Raw genomic sequence first — 19,590 nt, forward strand, 5'->3', positions numbered from 1 at the left:
AAATCAGTGGCCTGGAAAGTGTTGTGAGACTATTGTGATCATTTCACAAATGGAAATCCTCTTTTCCAACATTGAACAAGAGAACAAATGTCATAACAGCCATTTATAACCACATCTGACAGACCGTCCACTAATCAATACTCAACTCTGTACAAAACATAGCAAACACAGACATGAAATATGCTAAACAAGGGAGGACCATATTATTTTTCATTTCATTGAGTCATCATCTAAACAAACACTCGTATAATTTATTAAATCCGATGGAGGATTGTTCCTGAATTAGCATCCCACCACAGCAGAGAATTGAGTAGATAAAATGAGTCCGTGGGTATACTTTTTGATTTATATCTTTACAGTCGACTTCTTTGTGCAACAGGCTTGAAGCTGGCTAAACCAGTAACTTCCCTCCCAGTAACCAGTGTGTTGATGTCATATGTGCCTTCGTACGTATAAATGGGCTCTAAATCACAGAATGCCTGCAGTGCAAGATATATATATATATATATATATATATATATATTTGAGGGTGAGAGACAAAAAATGAGACAAAGAAAAAGATCCTCCTCTAATAATAAATGTAAGAGTTAGTGGAGGAATTTTTTTTTTTTTAAATATATCAAAATGCAAGACCCCAATCCATTGTTCTCCAAATTAGTTCAATGCAAATGATTACAAGAGTATTTTAGGCAACCAACACAACCTTTTTATAAATCACTAAATTATTTCAATATTTGCAAATTAATTATCTAACTCTTACATCTCAGATAGAAGCATGTCATAAAACAAACTTTTGTCTAGAAATATTCATCCAATGCAAAGTGGGCCATCAATGTGGCAAAGCAAGGATGTGGAAGCCTTCCCCGATCTTCATCCGCATGACTACACTCCTTTCCCATTTCCTTCCTATTTGGCGGGGACATCCTCATATTTGTATAGCTTTATGAAGGTTCAGTAAAATTTTGAAAAATAAAAAACAATTTGAATATATCCGCAATAATTTTTGTGTATATTTATATATGCATAATAGTATATGTCCATTTACATTGCTAAACATTTACGTTAGAGAAGGGGAAAGAGTCAGTTTCGATACTTTTTCGATTATTCTTTGGGGGGAAAGAAAAAAAGGTCACAAGGGTCATTTTAAAACTCACAATCACTCTTTTCATTCCATTTTCCATTAATCATTAGCATCAAACTTACTTTAGTAGACTTCATGCTTAGAAATATCTACTAGAATTAATCCCAATTTTATCTAGATTAGATTGGATCTTCAGAAAAAGACAACTTAATTAAAGGATTCAGCATAAGAACCTTTGCCACTAGAAAATCAGCCAGAATTCCATTGCCACCAAGTAATTCGCGTCCCAGGGCAGCTGTTTCTCTTGCCCTCAAGGTGATCCAAGACTGAAAATTGATGACAATAGTTAATTAGTAGTTAGCATAGCCACTGATGACAACAAGAAGCCTAGATTGAATGCTTGTTATTTTCTCAGAAGCAACGATGCCAACAAGGAACATGACAAGATACAGACACATGTAATGCAAGGGTTATGACATAACCTTCCCCAAGCTGGCATGACCTGGAGTCATTTTTCCATTCTCATACAACTTGCAAAGGCGCCAACCAACAAGAATCATTGCTTGAATGTTACCAAGCATTTGAACGAGTTTCTGTTGATTGATTTGGAAAGCTGCTAATGGTGCTCCAAACTGTTTCCTCTCCTTTAGGTACCTTTGAATTGCTCAGAATTTAGAATGCTTTGCAAGTGAGAGCTTTATTAAAGAACGAGAGCATGGTAATAAAGTGGATACCTATGACACATGTCATATATGCCCATAGAAATGCCAATAGGTTGCCAAGCAACCATCACGCGCGAAACAGCAAGTACCTATTTCAAAATTTAGAGGACAGGAAGTAAATTTCATTCAACAGGCAATATTATAACAATGGCGTTGATCTTAATGTCTGGCCCTTCAACAATATATCTCAGAAATTGTCATATTATAGCTTCTTTTTAATGTGAACAATAATTTTAAGCACCTATTTCAAAATTTAGAGAACAGGAAGTAAATTTCATTCAACGGGCAATATTATAACAATGGAGTTAATCTTAATGTCTGGTCATTCAACAATATATCTCAGAAATTGTCATATTATAGCTTCTTTTTAATGTGAACAATAATTTGATAGGTGGTTGCAGCAGACTGAGACAAGGAGAAGAGAAAACTACAGGTATGAAGATACTTGAAGAATATTCTTGTCTTTTGGTAAAGGCGTGATAATATATCAAGAATGTTACAGCTTGAATTAGGGGGGAAGAGCAAAACACAGGCATGCTGCTAATAACCTAGAAGACAATAGTGCAATCCCAAACAGGTACAAGACTACAAGGACACAGGATCCAAGACTATGATGCCCTCCAGGTTTTCGTAACAAGAAGTGAGAATTAAATTAGTCATTTATAGTTGAAGTCATGTGCAGCTTCAGATCATATCACAGAAAAAAAATCAATGTACAATGTTACCTTATTTGTATCCTGAAAAGAGTTCACTCCAGGTAGTCTATCCTCATCAGGGACAAAAACTTTCTTCAAAAGAATGTCTCCATTTTGAACAATCCTGAGTCCAATTTTGTTCTCTATTTTGGTGACTGTCAAACCAGGTGCATCCTTTTTCACAATATATCTGAGTTATAGGTCAAAAAACACATGGAGAAGCATGAGAACTTGTAAATCAGGGTAAAAGGATCAAGAAAATATGAGGTTTTAAGTAAAAACATGAACGCACACGTGCGTGCACATGAACATATATACAATGAAATTAGGTAAAGTAGTCGATACCCATTTATCTGATTTGTAGTGGTATTCCTAGCAAATATAACTAACAAATCAGCAAATGTACTGTTTCCTATCCAGCGTTTCTGGCCCTCAAGGATCCAACCTCTGTCAACCTGATATTTTCAATGCAAAACGTTTTACAAGATTGAAGAACTTCTGAATACTTATATAGAGTGATATTTGTCTGCTAAAATAAATTTTAAAAGACGCAATAGAATTTGTTGCAGAAGCAAATAGTGGATAGGATGAGCAAGATATAGGACCCTTGTTGCTGTTGTCTTCAAAGCGCTGGCATCACTTCCATAATCAGGCTCAGTTAAAGCCTAATAAATAGAAAAATAAACATCGTTAACAAGTGTTACCTGAGCAAACAGACGCGATGACAGAAAACGGAGCTTACCCAACATGCTACAGTGCGTAGCTGCGCCAGAGAAGGTAGATACTTTTGCTTCTGATCTTCTGATCCACACAATGCTGTACTTGAGAATTAATAAAAGAAACAAGAAGAAATCAGGAATTGCTGAGAGAATTTCCTGATATAGATGAAACAATAAACAATCAAACTTATAGGTATTACCAATGGTGAGCATTGCCAAGGAAGAATGAACCAAAATGAAAGTTGAACAGCTTGCATCAACTCTAGCAACTTCTGCCGTGGCTACAGCACTTCCAGTAATGGAAAGACCAGGGCACCCATAACCCTGAGAATTGAAACTAGCTAAGCACCTCCTTAACCATGTCTCTTATAATAGAAAACACACACACACACACACACACAATATGCATGAAAGAACCTTGATAGTGCCACCAGCAATGCGCAGTGCCCCAAGTTTTGGAATAACATGGAAAGGAAACTTCGCCTTCTCCCAATACTTCAGGGGGGGGGGGGGGGAAAACAAACAAGAGTATTGATGTAAGAAGAAAGAAGAAAATGAAGGAAGTCAAAACACGAATGTAAAAATCATATCACATTCTCATTTTAAATGTATCACAGGAAGGTACCTCGGCCATTATAGGAGCAACTTCTTTTTCCATGCACTCTTTTACTTTCATCCTAACAGCCTGCTCCTCCGGAGTCAGTAAGTCATTAAATTGGTAATAATCTGAAGCTGTAATTTTCAGCAATTAAGAACATTAAATCTCGAATCAAGTCAAAATATTTACAATCTTGACAAACCATACAATGTGGAAGACACAGAAATGAAGGGTAAGGGCAGTGTTTTAGAACGTTGAATGTAAATCGTAAGATGATGAGCATCAATGTAATGAAAGTTCAGCTTCTTCACTATGTGTAACAACAAAATTTTTGGAAGGTAGCGATAGGTTGGGGAGGGAACTGAATAATTAAGGAATTTTTTTATCCCCAAAGAATTAGGCCACCTCATACCTTTGCTGTTTTAGAATGGGGACAATGAAGAAAACTAGCATGAATTTTATATCTTAAGAGGAGAATTTTGCATAAAAAAATTTGACGGCAGAGGAAACATTTGTGAGATCATTTGGTAAGGTCTCCCTCACAGGAACTTAAGCCATAACATAGTCAATATGTACAAATAATATCATACATGTAATCACATAAAAGGAAAAAGCTTCGCCACGTTTTGTATTCAGGCACAGCCAGGGCTAGTCTGTTATTGATAAAAACTGTTGCATAATATTATCATCCTACTTTCATTTCAGTAAATTCTAAGTGCAGAAGTCAGATATAACAATTTTGAGAGATACTTGAATGTACACAGAGTAGTTTGCGTTCAAAAGGGTGAAAAAGTAGATCTATTTATCATAAATTAGATGTTGAGACTCACAGTAAAAGAAGAAGGGGGGTCGATTTCCTCAGCACATGAACCAAATATAGTCTATTATATCAAATATACAAGCACATCACTATGCAAAGTTCTTATATCAGCATGTTAGCGTAGAGACAAACTCAACCTCTTCTTAAACCTCTTAGTCTAGATAAAGTAAAGCTTCCAAAACATCAGATTTCTCCAAACATAACGTGAACTATTAAAAACAATTCTTACCACACGGAGGAAATGTAGAGGCTGGAGTTGCTTGAGGAAATGCTACAGAGATATCCAGTGATGGCAAGTGAAAATAGGAAGGCATCTCATATTTCGCATCATCATCTGTGAAATCAAAGTATGCAAGAATAGCTCTTATTAATCATCATATATGGCGTAAAAACTATAAAATAAGAGTAATCATTCTATCCGATCAGACCAAGCAACAAGCTGATAACGCAGTGTGTTTAATTGGTGCGTTTCCACTACCAATGCGCTGTGTACGATAACAAGCTCCCATGAGTTGGAAAGACGACCATAGAAATGAATAATAATATGGTTCCCTAACCAGTACATAAAGACGACCCTCATAACACTCTCCAGAACTATTTTAATCTATACAACAGTATTTTCATGTAACATTGTTATGATTTTTAAGGCGAAAAGTCAAACTAGAAAATTAATAAAGGATTCCACAATCACAGAAGAGCAGTTATGTATGGCAAATCAAAATGCAATACAGACCTCGATTCTTGGAAGAAAGGACGGTCATGATGGCGGATAGCAGCAAAAAGTTAGGGTTTTGCAGGTGACGGAAAAATGGTTGAACTATCGGAGCTGTGATGAAGAGAACGGGACAGGAAGTTTAGATTTGGACGAAACTGAAGAGAGAAGAGAGACAGATTGATGATGGCAATTGAATTGGTCGGAAAGACACGTGGCGGGGCACGCAAACCAAGGCCGAATCATGCTTCCACGTCAGCAATTTCTCCCCTTAAATGCAAAAAGTTCCCCTTAAATGCAAAAAAATTCCTTAAAATAACCTAAAGCCTCTTAAAAATAAACTAAAGATTTTATTTACTTAATTATTAAATTATTTTTTTGTCAAGTATATATTGACAACTAAAAAAATAACCGTTAATAATATAAGGTGTAAATTAATAACTATCATCACAAGTATTAATAATATATTTTCTCAGCACATCAGAAAGATTAAGATATGAGTTGTTAATACATGTTGTTATTAATATTCGCATTTTAAATTGTTAATAACTACTTTTTTAATTGTTAGTATATACTTAAAACAATGAGAGCAACTTAGTAATTGAATAAGTGAAATTTCTTGTAATAAGATCCTTTAAAACTTAAGTTAATTTAATAATTTTATGATATTTTTTTATGTTCAATTCTCTTAAGTAGAATTTTAATGCAATGTTTTCTTTTTCTTCCCTGCGGGTTCCGCCCGAAGCTTAAACTAGTAGAAGTAATTAATAGTGCATCTTTTTCGCCTTTTATTTTTTCCCTGAATATCTTTTTTTGTACAAGCCTTTCCGCCGTGAGATCCTCTAGGGTGATTATCTTCTCATTTTTTTACAATCAATTATCACATCCAAGTTTTGATGGTTAAGATTTTTAATTTTTTAATAAAATTAGAATATTAAATTAAAAAATAATTAATCATATTTGAATTGCTCAAATTTAATCTGAAGAATTTAAAATTGCATAAAAAATACTTTATAAATGATTGAATCTAAATCATTAAATATTGATTTTATGGTTTGAAAAATAAGATGATAATGAGAAGGGAAGAGAAGTCTCTCCCCGTGACTATATGTAGGAATATTTGGCACGGATATGTTTATTATTTTATTGGGAAATTTAAAAAAATGATTATTAAATTTTAAAATTTCATATCAGTATTAATGACTACTCTCTTAAAAAAATAACTGCACTAAAAAAGCAAATCACAATGTATTTTTGTAATAATATCTTGAAATTTTAAAATTCAACTGCCATTTTTTTAGGAATTTTCTCTCTTTTATTTTGGGTGTATCCTCTCCTTCTCTTGAAGAGCTTACTAGAATAAAATAATAATATATTATTCCTATATTATTTTTCCAAATTTGAGTGATAATGATGATTGCATTCCCATTGATCAATTGTGTAACCGTGCACGGTCCTTTTCTGGGAAGAATATCAAAGATCCAAGATGTCCCCAAGCGAGAGCCCCACCATGGGAATTGCAGACGAATGCGACCCACAAATTTGTACTATTGGTACCTCTAGCTAAATAGAGCCATATTATTATAATTTTTATTCTTAATGTAAAATTTAATTAACTAATTTGAATAGATTAAGAATATTAAATAATTAATATGATTTTTTTTAAATACTTTAAGCATCTTCTTTAATTCTCTTTCTTTCTCTCATACTTAATTATTGTTAGAAGAATATTAATAAGGTTAATTTGAAAAAAAATTAATAAACACGCGAAGTAGATTTTGTATATAGGATCAAAATCAACTTCCTAATTAATTCTCATATTAAGAACAGACGAGTATTAATTACTCCTTAAGGAACAATATGTCTTTTTTTTTTTTGGCAAAAAAAAGTATGTCTATTTTTATCTAACAGCATAATGCTAAATACAACTCATTGTCTCCAGGAGTTTCTCTATGTGAAGAGATCCAAAATACAAAATTATCTAAATGCAGTATGGTTTCTTCAGATCAGACACATGATAACATTTACTCGGTGCCTCTGCATGGTTGAAGTATATTCAAGACAAACAGAATCATACGGCCAAGGTCCTTGCGAAGAATGACTCGTCAAAATCAGCTGTTTTGATACTCGTCTGCAACATCTTCGGACCATGTTGTTCAAAAGGGGTATGGGATTATTTTCCTTAACTGTTAGTTTCCTTTAATTTTCATCCCATGTTAATACATTGGGAAAGATTGGTGCCTTTTGAAAATACTATTTGTTAATTTATACTATCTCATGTCCTTGATATAAGAGTTAGGTGACTAATTTGAGTAGATCAAAAAAAATAATTAAATTAGTTATTTATAATAAATATGTGTCAATTTATACTCTCATGTCCTTAAGTTAGATTGGTGTTTTTTGGAATACTATTGGTTAGTTATATTTATTTACTTCAGATTTAGTATATATAGATGAAGCTAAAATCCCAATCAGCTTTTACAATCACAAAAGATAATAGAGATTTGCTTATGCATGGATGAAAAGTTACTTGTAAAGATGTTTATATATAAGCCAATTCTTGTATTAATAAGCTATATCTTATTATGCTCATGAAATTTTGAACTCCGGTTTTCCAGTTGCATTGGAACCGCCAGGGAGAAATTTGATGAGGCAGGATTTAACTAGCAAATTTTAGATATTATTTATTTTTGTAGGATAGTATCTGGTACTATCTCAAGACTTTTGCCTTTCCTCTGTATTTTTTTTTTAAAATGTTAGTATCCTAATTTGAATCCAGTAAAGACGTTTTTGGGACATTTGGAATTTGACTTGCAAAAATGAAAATTGCAAGTGAGAAGACCATTAGTATATTCAGTATTGTTTGTTCCTTTCCTCTCCCCCGCCTCCCAATCCCCTCCTCAGTGCTGTTATCGAGAAAAAGAAAGAGAGGCAGAAGCTCTGAACAATCCCCAAGCTCCTGTTTCAAAAAAAAAGCGAGCTTTCTGGCACCCCTTTTGCTCAGCAACCGATCACTTTCTCAGAAACCAAACAAAAGGAAACTCAACCCTGGAAATTGTATCCTTTCTCCTTTCTTTGAGAATCGTGGGTCACTGGAAACTAAACTGTTAAGTGAAGGCCTATGGCTATGGGTATGGATCTCAGAGCATAATGGGATGAACCGAGAGGGAAGGAGGAGAAGCAAAAGAGACGAAGGGAAGAGATTTTCGAAACACGGCACCAAGAAATGAAACGAATAGAGCAAAAATGACAGGAGCGAACAAAGGGAAAGTGCTGGAGATGCGGGGTATCGATCCCCGTACCTCTCGCATGCTAAGCGAGCGCTCTACCATCTGAGCTACATCCCCTTGACATCGGGCTGACTTTCTTTATAAATGTATTCCCGTCTGAGTCTTGACATAAAGCAGGAAACTTCAAAGAATAAAATGTTCTTTTAAATTCTTCTTTAATTTTAGGATTTAACAAAATAAAAAAACTTTAAAACATTTAATGCAAAGGAAAATTATTAGATAATACTACCTTTTGTCCATAATATAACTTTTTTTGTTGCAATTTGTTCACAATATATTTAAAAAATAAAAACCTTACTTCACTAGCTTCCATCAAAACCATGTCTGTAAACCAAAAAAATAAACTAATAAGATTCTCTATTTGGGCCTGTGCATCACAATTTCTTGGGCCATTAGTAGCATTATGAGTCTAATTATAAAGGTTTGTTTGGAATGATTTACATAGAAACAGTGTTTTAATTGTAATTTAGAAAATATTAGCTAAATATATGAGAAAAATTTGTTTCAATTTACATGAAAATGCCTATAAGCACTTAACAAACGCATCTCCAAATCGCACTTATTCTTCTCTTTAAGCACATGGAAGCAAGGCCTCGAAAAGGATTTGTGAAAAGGGACATTGCCACTATCCAATCACCATCACATTTTGCAAAATTAATCTTATCTTATCTACATCAATTGCCATCATAATACTTTCCAATATACCTGCGGTATGTTTATGCGTTTTCCTTTCTAACCATTCACTGTCATTTTGAAGTGGCCCGGGGACAGGATGCATCTTCGTGGAAATAAATGGGAGGCAGAATCTCATCGTATCTTATGATCATCCCATGTGCCTTATCATGAAGTTAAATATGTTGTTCCTTTTACTTTGTTTCTCTAAACAACCATGGAAACAGAGATGAAAAGATGCCATCTTGCTCGCTAACTTTTTATTCCCTTCATAAAAGTAGGCACTAGGTAGGACTCGAAAGTAACATAATGATTTATGATTCGGTTCTGATACAAAAATGGCAAATTAAGCCGTGATTAGTGCTTATTCATGTGCGTGTGCTTCGTACTTGTATATAAATAGAAGAATTTTCCAAGCATCACCCCTCTATTTTAATTTACTTCTATAAATGCCTATGCAGAAGGCATGCTTGTGAGATAACTTGCTTGACATAGAATGTACAGGACAAATAGCTAACACAGGAAATCTGATCTCTACAATCCGTTTCGTAAATCTCAATCAAGATGCAGCGATTCTGTCATATAATTCAATCACATTAGCTTTTGATGCTGACGAATTCAGCCAAGTTAACATTCTTGGATCAGACAGGACCATATCTTGTATTCGCTATTCTTCTGCCAACAAGATCCTTCAACTCAATTTCACCTGGGAATCTATTCTCCTTCAACTTGGAGAATATCTACAACGTCCAATAAAACAAAGATCTTAAATTCATGAATTGAAAATCAGAAGAGACAGTCATATGATGTATAATCTCAGAAGAAAAGGAAGGAAGAACTTACCAATTCACCATTGCAATACACTTCAAAAGCACCAGAACTCTGTAGGAAAGATTGAACAAAATTCCCAAGAAGCCAAGTGCTTGCCATACTTCCAACCTATTGGCACGCAATGAGTAGTACCATGAAGGTGGCGTCACTATTCCCAATTTAGGAAATATCTGTTCACCTGCCACTACAAGTCCAATAATTCCAAGTTGCACCACTGGTATCACTTTGCTAACCATGCGTTTAGTAAGTGGAGGTGGGCAGTTAGCTAAAACAACATCAATCCCAGGAAACGCTGTTTCCAGCAATTGTTTAGATGCAACTGCAGTTCCTCTGCACAAGAAATTTTGATTCTGTCAGATATTTTATAAATGAAACGAGCTCATATGAATGCAGCTGGCAAAGTTTAATCGGAAGGTTAATTGAAGATTTTCAGTTGGAGAGCTTCAAAAGTCCAAATTCAGAGGGAAGTAGCAGTTTTAATTTCCCCAGAACATGTTTGACGGTAGCAAGCAACCAATGTTTATTATATACCTCTATCTTAAGTGATGCTCTAGTTTGGGAGAACCGCTCCAAATAGGATATGAAAATCACATGAAATAACAAATTGCTAATCTAATTTCTCAGTTTGCATCTTCAAAAATGAGTTTGGAAAGAACAGAAGCAAAATGCTGCAAGGCTTTTACACCCCCCCCCCCCCCAAAAAAAAAAAGGAGAAAGGAAAAAAGGAAAAGAGAAATTCTGAAATGCTAGTGTGAGAAACGAGCATGATGTTGACACCCGAGTTTTCATCATTTAAGCATTGGAGCACCTTTGTATGCGAAGCCACTTCAACGTCCACCTTCAATGTCCCTATTTGGTAAAAGTAAAGTTCCGTTTGAAAACTTTCATTAATGATGCATTTAACAGTCCTCAGATTGCCGGGCACTAACAGAGGATGCATGCAACAGTGAGGAATGAAGTAATCGATAACATGGCAAGATGCGCGTTCAAAGCCAATGAAATTTCAGCCAATGCTAATTGCCTTGTGCGCTTTAGCTTCTTAAAAGAAAACACGAGAAAAGCAATGTTGAACTGGCGCTAAAAGGTGGCAAGTCTTTCTGAATTACTCACAGATGCATTGAATTTAATACAAAAATGGCACAGAAAAGTCAAGCGGTTAGGCAAACCTGTAAGAACAAGAAGTGCAGAAGTCAATGTTAACAGTGTTGCCGCCCCCATCGGTGGGACAATGGTGGTCTGTTTCTGCATCAAAACCAACAAGTCACCGACACAAACTTCCAATTCGAATTAGAAATGAAAGGGTTGATGAAAAAATGAAAAAACCTGAACGGGAAATTCCAGGGATTGCTGAAGATGCGGTTGAGACTTGGTGGGAATCGGAGAATGTTTGTGAGAAATCGGCTTGTGAGGTGGAGAAGAGAAAAGATTCATAATGTCAGAGCAGAAGAGCAAGACCGGTAAGCCCACTAGAAGAATTTGAGTTCGATCCATTGAAGCGGAGGTTGAGATTCTGGTGATTCAAAGCCTGAAAACGAAGGGCGAAAGGGTGCAAATGGAATTGAATTGAATTGTTTCGTAAATCACAATCTGAGATCCAGACTAAAAATTAAGATCCGATGTTAAAGATGGTAACCCGATTTATTTGCAACTGTTCAATCAGGCGTTAGATGTGTTCATCAATGTGTCACCACGTACCAGCGTAATGAACACATCGAAATCTGAGCAAGATTCGAGAATATCTTTTTTTTTTTTAATAGAAAACTGCATTCAATAAAAAGGATAATACAACAAACAGATCTTAAGGTCTTCCATTTGATCAAGCGTATAAAAATTTCCTGCCATGGTATGTGAAGATTTAGCTAGAAAGTCAGTGTATCCTAAGTGAGATTCGGGAATATCTAGATGGTGATCTGCTTAAAATTTTTAACAATAAATTATTTTATTGTATATGGATAACATATAATAATAGGTAAAAAAAATTATCTTTATATAATGTATTAAGTATTAACTAAAAAATTATCTTTATATAATGCGTTAAGTATTAACTATATATGTTTTATATGCAAGTGGCATTATTAATGAATTTGCCTTGCAATAGATTTTATATTATGTGTTTAAAATTTTGTTGATTTTAAAAAAAATGGTGAAATTGGTGATGATGATAAATTCATTAAGGTCCCTTTAGAAGGGTTCATAAGTAATTTATAGAATATAGATAAATTTGTTAAATGAATTTTGTTTTGATTTACGTAAAATATGTTAATAAGTGTTATTAACGGTCTTAATTAATATTAAATACCTTAAGAAGATTTTACTCTTTTCGTTTGTAATTCTTTATCAAAATGTTAAGATGGTAAAAGGTTCAAACTCAAAGGAAAGTATGATTGATTTTATGTAATAATCCAGTCATCCAATCGATAAAAAACAGGGGGGAATTTTTTTTTTTTTTACCAGGAAACCAAAAAAATTTAACTCTGAGCAGAATTAAATTGACACACCATGGAAGAGTCAAGGTCGGTTCTTCAACCTGCAAATCACATCAATATTTTTCATTTCAAAAACGAATCTTATCATTTGACCATGGGAGATATGTGTGTGTATTAGAATCAAGGCCTGTGTTCTCTTCCTTCTGAAAGTGTTCCCACGGGAACGTGATCTATGTGCTTAGAATACCAGTTTGAAATGGAATGATGAAAGTATTTTAAACCCGTCATTGTTTGATCTAAGTAATTCTTGGCAAATTTTAATTTCTTTTAGACCTTTAATCTTATATCACATATATAAATATATATATTTTCTTGTGTGTGTAAATATTCAATGTTTTCGGCCTTTTGTGGTAAGATTGCAGAGATAATATTAAAACTTTGCCCTTTAAATCTATTTAATATACTCCACTAGTGACATTTTATCATCCATTAATTAAAACATTTTTCAAGGGAAAAAGAACTTACTTATGAATGGCTTCCAAAATCACATTCACTAAATGGCGATCTAATTTTAATTTCCTCATGAGATTGCTTTTTTTTTTTTTTGGGAGCAAATTCCTTATATGAGATTGCTTATATGACACAAAGATTGTTCTTCTTATCCTCCTCTTCTCACAATATGATTATATCTATATTTCAGAATAACTCAAATGTTAAGATTTCTAACTTGATTATTACTCCCTCAATCTTTAATGTAAACCTAATTAAAGAATTAATATTAATCTTAATGTAAGTTTATTTCATATAATTATTAATTTTTTTAAATTAACCCTATTATTTTCCTTAACAAAAATCAAGTAGAAGAATAATTGAGGGAATTAACGAATATACTTAGGATATTTTAGAAAAAATATATTATATTAACTAATTTAAATAACATTATTAATCTACTCAAATTAATTAATTAGTTCTCATATTAAAAATCGGAAGAATAGTATTGTTTTTTTAGTGGAAATTCATATCATACTGCCACACTGTTAAGGGTTAACTTTTTATACTGATAGGAGCTTCGTACCCTATAAACCAAATCAAAGACCTCTTGCTGTGCAACAAAGGCTTAACCGTTTAACGTTTTTTATTTTAGTCTGAAATTGATTAAAGTATTTTTAAACCATTTTAAAAGTATGTGTTTTATTCTGAGATCTTAAGATGATAATGAAATATAAATTGTTCTATAATTTAGATAAATGTTCCAAGATAGGTGCCAATGGTTTAAAAATCTTGTGACCCATAGAATTGACAAAGAGTAATGCATAAAAGATTATATAATTTCCATATTAAAATTTAAAAGAGCCCAAGTTGTTCCATGGGACTTAAATAGACTGATAATTTGAATTTCTGGATTATTTTATCCCTCCTTGACATTATTTTATTTCTAATCGGCACATGGGATTGATGCTACCAAAACCCCAAAAGTAATCCAAAATAAATAAATAAATAAACCATCAAACACAAACATCAACATAACAACAATTAAAGTTTCAATCATACTTTTTGAAATATTTAAATTACATTTTTCTCTTTTATAACAAAATATGAGGGATAATTATTTTTGTTTTGATCAAAACATGTGTGCATGTGTGTCTTTATTAATTCCTCCGACCTATTATTATAATAACTATAAATTAAATTATAAACTATGTTTGGATATGGAGGCTTACTCAATAAAACACGTGATTGATTTAAAAAAGTCCAAGAACATAAAAAGCAGCCATAGTGCTCATTTCATTTCATACCCCGTTTGATCCATTCCGACCTACGTGTGAAATGTGAATAAATATTAAATAATAAAGTTTAAGAAATAAAAGGAAAGAAAAAATTTGTGTAGCGTGCGGGCACATGGGTGGCTGAAGCAAGCACTACCGACCCATTAATTAAAGGGCGGACTCGCATAATGAACCAATTAGAGAAAGGGTGAGACCCACAAGACAAAATAGGTCAACCTCAGCCACACGGCAACAACTGGGAATCTAAGTTCAAATCTTAGAATGTTGAAAGGGAAAAGTAAACACGCCTTGGTCTCTCCCACACATATTTACGAGGAAATATCGCTATGCGACTTCTATATATAAAGTCCGTCTCAAACTCAGACTCCCACAAGAAGACCAACCCCAAGACGCAAACTTTTCCTGAGCTTTTGCCCCTTTTTTTTTTCCTTTTAACCCTTTTGATCTTCCGACTTTCAATATTTCATTCAGATTTGTAAACTAAGAGGCTGAGCTTTGTGTTGAGGTGGGAGGAGAATCTGGGGGGAAGCCAGAGGAGTGGAGGATCAACGTGTGGCTGTCGTTGAAACACAAGTGCCCACTGAGTGTTGGATTTAATTCCTCAACTAAATTTTTCTTTCTTTCCTTGTCATAAGTTTACTAGTGTTTTGTCCTTCTTTAAGATATTTTGCCTGGCTTTGCCTTCTTTCTGCTTTGGTTCACATATTTTCGTCTCTCTCTCTCTCTCTCTCTCTCTCTCCTCTCGCCCCTCTCTCCACCGTTACTTTTCCTTTTTATTTTCCCAAGAGCCCAGGTGGGCAAACCCTGTTTTAAAGCTAAAAGCTCCATCTGGGTCTCCAATGGCAAGTTGGGTTTTAACAGAATGTGGGTTAAAGCCCCTTCCGCCAACATTCCCTCGACCCAGAATTGGAGCTGTTACGTGTAAGAGCTCAAAGGTTAGATTTTTAAACGCAAACAATGGTGTGAATGAAACAGATCTGAAATTTCAGACAAGAGGCTTAACTGGTAACTTTAGAGAGAGAAGAAGCTGGGAATTGAGAGTGAGTGCTCCTTTGAGAGTTGCTTCCATTGAAGGAGAGAATGAAGAAAGCAAAGAGACAATCAACGTGCAGTTTAATGGGGTCACCCAGGAAGAACCAGAATTCGATCCTGGGGCTCCACCACCATTCAAATTGGCAGATATCAGAGCAGCCATTCCAAAACATTGCTGGGTGAGGGACACATGGAAGTCGATGAGTTATGTTGTGAGAGATGTGGTCATGGTTTTTGGAATGGCTGCTGCTGCTGCTTATTTAAACAACTGGCTGGTTTGGCCTCTGTATTGGGCTGCTCAAGGAACCATGTTCTGGGCTCTGTTTGTTCTTGGACATGATTGGTAATGACCAATTTCTTTGATCTCTGTTAAATTTCTAGTTTGGGTTATAAAGCTGTGTCTAGATTCATTTGATTGTTGGTTTTGATGTTTCAGTGGTCATGGAAGCTTTTCAAACAATCCCAAGCTGAACAGTGTGGTCGGTCATCTTCTGCATTCTTCAATCCTTGTACCGTACCATGGATGGTATGCTTCTAAATGAACTTTCTCTCCTCTGGTCCTCTCTTCTCTTGGACACTTCTCACTGTAATTTTCTAAATTATACAGGAGAATCAGTCACAGAACTCACCACCAAAACCATGGTCATGTGGAAAATGATGAATCTTGGCACCCGGTAGGCTAAAATCTATTTACTCCTAAGCGTTAAAGGGGTAATCTTTTGTCCCCTCCTTCCTCATTCTATTGCAGTTTCTAATATGAGAAGTTGAATTTTCAAACTTGCAGCTGCCTGAGAAAATATACAAGAACTTGGATAATTTGACCAAGACTCTGAGATTTACTGTACCATTTCCAATGCTTGCATATCCTTTCTACCTCGTAAGTTGCTTCTGTTCCTGAAAGTTTTTCACAAGACTTGAATGTGAAATTCATGAAAGCAGTTTGTTGAAATAAGGAAATTGACTTGGTTCATGATCTGAAAAAACAAATTGCAGTGGAGCAGAAGTCCAGGAAAGACTGGTTCTCACTTTGACCCAAACAGTGACTTGTTCGTTCCCAATGAAAGAAAAGATGTTATCACTTCTACTATTTGTTGGACCGCCATGGCTGCTTTGCTTGTAGGCTTAGGATTTGTGATGGGTCCAATTCAGTTGCTCAAGCTTTACGGCATTCCTTACTGGGTAAGCTCACAGTTCTTTTGACTCTCTGTGGATTAAATACTTCGCAGTTGTTTCCCTCCTTTAAGTTTTCCTCTTTACAAGCCCTAATTGAACTTGCTTGTGATTGAAGATTTTTGTGATGTGGCTGGATTTCGTGACTTACCTGCATCACCATGGACATGAAGACAAACTACCATGGTATCGTGGAAAGGTATCATTTCTCCCTCATTTTTCTTTTTACTTTTTTCTGGGAAATGAAAGTTAACGTGATTGGATGATCTTAGTGAGAGTCTCTCTTATTTTAGTGTTTCAAGTTTGTGGTATTTTCAGAAGTAATAAATCTTCATTTATGTTGTGATAGGAATGGAGCTACCTAAGAGGTGGACTTACAACTCTTGATCGTGATTATGGTTGGATTAACAACATCCACCATGACATTGGAACCCATGTCATTCATCATCTCTTTCCTCAAATTCCACACTACCACTTGGTAGAAGCAGTGAGTATTATCTCTCTACTTTTAATGTGTTTTATATATTATCATAAAATATTTATCTTTCACTGAAAAAAAATCCTTAATGCTTTTTTAGACTGAGGCTGCAAAGCCGGTACTCGGAGAATATTTCCGTGAACCAAAGAAATCAGGACCTCTTCCCTTTCACCTAATTGGAGATCTGGTAAGAAGCTTGAAGAAAGACCATTTTGTTAGCGACACAGGGGATGTTGTATACTACAACAGACCCTAAGGTCGCTGGCTCTTCTTCTTCTTCTTCATCATCATCAAAGTAGAAGCTTTAAACAGTTTTCCCACTTGAAACAACAAGGCAATATGAGAGGCAACAGAAGAAGTATGTGATATATATGACACAGCTCCTTAACTCTGAAGAAATTAACTTCGGAGATTGTCTCACTGTCGGAGTTTGTAATTTCTTGGAATTGCGAAGAGCTAACTTGTTCCTTAATGGATAAAAGAGAGTAGGTGCTTGTTGCCTGACACGTTTGATAGTGATTGTCTGCTGCTGAAGATTAAGCAGAGTGTATCTACCTGTTATTGTAGTTTCTTCTTTGAGAGTGAAGAATACTTGTAAATTGGTATTCTTGATGAAGTGGTTTATCTTCATCAAATTGATGATGTATTTGCGTGAGTTTAAAGTTTAAACACCAATGTTAGATGAAAATTGAAAAATACAAATAAATTCATTAATTTGCCTGTCTTTTCTTGTTCCCCCCTTCTCAAGCATGCATATCTATCATTATTCGTTTTGTCCCTTGATAACTCTTTCTAAAATTTAGTTTGGCTAGCTCTGATTTCTAAGTCTAAAGGAATGATTTTGTCCAAAATTTAAATCCCTGGAGAAGCTACTGGACCACATGAAATAAGTTAATCATTATATATAAAAATAGTTCTGGTAAAAAAATTATATATAAAAATAGGAGTTAGATAACTAATTTAAAAGTTTAGATGTTGGTTGATATTTTTTTAATCCTAAATGTAAGAGTTAGATAACTAGCTTATAATATTTAAAAAATTAATTAGGTTAATTATCTGTAATAAATAAATATTTGTTTATTTAAAATACCTCCTTTAATTATTATCCCAATGAGAGAAGCTCCCTTTATATATGTAATTAATAGGAATATTTTGAGGGGGGAATGCAAATTTGATAGACAAATAGATTGAAATCTTACATTTAATAGTAAAACAAATCCTTCAATTAGTTTTATATTTAGGATTAGAAGTATTTAACTTTGTAAATATATATACCTAAAAACCATCGAGCATGGTGATAAAGATTGAAAAGGACAAGACCCTTGACCAACATTGAGAGGAGGATCCAAGAGTATCAAGGAAATCTGAATGGAAAACAAAGGTCGAAATTATATGAAAATGAGAATGAGAATGGGTGAGATGGGGTTGAGCAATGGACACAAGAGAACGGGGGAGAAGTCATTGTCTGTCACATATCAGCATGGTGGTTCTGAAAGTGAGTGGCCTAATTTTTTTTTTTTTTAAGAACAGGTGGTATTCCCAACTAATCCTTCCGAGAAGTAGAGATTACTGAAGTGGGTTTTGCTTCTCCTAACAAAATTTTTTCTATACACATGGCTTGGTTTGAATCCCAGACATCATGTTTAAGGGATCCAACTATCTACCGACTACGCAAGACTTTGTTGGTAGTGAGTAGCCTAATTGAATTAAAAAGAAAGAGTAATGTGAATGAATCAAATAATGTGAAGGTGAAGAGTGAGGAGGTACACACTGTCTCCCAATGGACCACTCACACAGTCACACAGACACAGTTCATCTCACATGCGTCCATACAGCATCCAACCATTTTGTGTCGGAAAAAGTTTGTGCCTTTCATCCATCCCATCCCTAATCCTTCCACATTCTCTCTTTACAATACAAGCTTACAACCAACCTACCAGCTGTCATCTTTTTTTTTTCACCCCACTAATCCAATTTTTTTTAATATCTGAGAACAATTCCAGAAAAGTAGGACACATATCCTATCACGAACGATTTGGTGCTGTGTTATGGTATCACGTCACTGGCCAGCAAAAAAATAGTACTACCTCTGATTCATAAGATAAGATTCATTTGTAGTTCAAACTAAATCTACATTAATGATAATAAAATTTATCTTTATTTTGCCTCAATTATCGATTTAGTCATCGGAATTTAATATTTATCAATTAAGTCTAAAAAATTTCACAGTCATATGCAAATAGTCTTTTATAATTCAAGAAAATGTAGGGTGACTTGTAAAAGGATGTGTGAATGAAATATGCTTGCTTTTAACAATTGGTTAAAGATAAGCAGGGCATAAGTTTGTATGGTTATAAAATTTGAGACTGGATTAATACAAATAAACTTCAAGAACTAAATCAAACTAGAACTCTCCTTTTGTGGTTTCATTAGTGTTCTCGATTGTATTGTTTTCTTTAATTGAAATGAACTTCGATATCAAGAGATAAAACATATTCGCATAGCTACGGTACTTATTCTTGAAAGCCCTTCTTTTTTGGTATTTAAATTTGTGATT

The 19,590-nt window shown here is 34.4% G+C and overlaps 1 protein-coding gene, 1 non-coding gene and 2 pseudogenes across 3 annotated transcripts; 1 reads left to right on the forward strand and 3 right to left on the reverse strand.

Annotated features, from left to right (window-relative positions):
• Positions 1 to 7: 7 nt before the first annotated feature.
• Positions 8 to 8,426, reverse strand: LOC114742519 (acyl-coenzyme A oxidase 4, peroxisomal). 2 transcript variants are annotated; one of them, XM_028930761.1, is made up of 13 exons: positions 8,414 to 8,426; positions 4,865 to 4,984; positions 3,843 to 3,949; positions 3,635 to 3,712; positions 3,418 to 3,541; positions 3,241 to 3,314; positions 3,104 to 3,163; positions 2,844 to 2,953; positions 2,529 to 2,688; positions 1,816 to 1,892; positions 1,564 to 1,735; positions 1,315 to 1,407; positions 8 to 479 (listed from the first exon to the last, which is right to left on the reverse strand). In XM_028930761.1, the coding sequence occupies exons 2-13, from the start codon at positions 4,947 to 4,949 to the stop codon at positions 354 to 356; spliced, it is 1,266 nt and encodes a 421-aa protein (XP_028786594.1). In that variant the 5' UTR covers positions 4,950 to 4,984; positions 8,414 to 8,426; the 3' UTR covers positions 8 to 353. The 2 variants fall into 2 exon arrangements, with proteins under 2 accessions (XP_028786594.1, XP_028786593.1); XM_028930760.1 differs by lacking the exon at positions 8,414 to 8,426 and adding an exon at positions 5,369 to 5,496 and having other exon boundaries at positions 4,865 to 4,969.
• A 195-nt stretch (positions 8,427 to 8,621) lies between these two features.
• TRNAA-AGC (transfer RNA alanine (anticodon AGC)) lies at positions 8,622 to 8,694 on the reverse strand. Its single transcript has one exon. It is a non-coding gene; the product is annotated as a tRNA-Ala (tRNA).
• A 972-nt stretch (positions 8,695 to 9,666) lies between these two features.
• Positions 9,667 to 11,882, reverse strand: LOC114742522 (selT-like protein; annotated as a pseudogene).
• A 3,296-nt stretch (positions 11,883 to 15,178) lies between these two features.
• On the forward strand, positions 15,179 to 17,347 carry LOC114742518 (omega-3 fatty acid desaturase, chloroplastic-like; annotated as a pseudogene).
• The last annotated feature ends 2,243 nt before the right edge of the window (positions 17,348 to 19,590 follow it).

The sequence above is a fragment of the Neltuma alba genome, unplaced genomic scaffold (assembly GCF_004799145.2).
Source record: "Neltuma alba isolate B1F8T4 unplaced genomic scaffold, ASM479914v2 tig00003793_pilon, whole genome shotgun sequence".
NCBI classification, from domain to species: domain Eukaryota; kingdom Viridiplantae; phylum Streptophyta; class Magnoliopsida; order Fabales; family Fabaceae; genus Neltuma; species Neltuma alba.

Excerpts from the sequence above, each read along its gene's own strand:
- LOC114742519 (XM_028930760.1), bottom strand. The coding sequence starts at position 5,396 with ATGACCGTCCTTTCTTCCAAGAATCGAG. Across the intron at positions 2,954-3,103 it reads TGAAGACAACAGCAACAAGG|GTTGACAGAGGTTGGATCCT; the intron begins GTCCTATATCTT and ends TGAAAATATCAG. Across the intron at positions 2,689-2,843 it reads ACTACAAATCAGATAAATGG|ATATATTGTGAAAAAGGATG; the intron begins GTATCGACTACT and ends CCTATAACTCAG.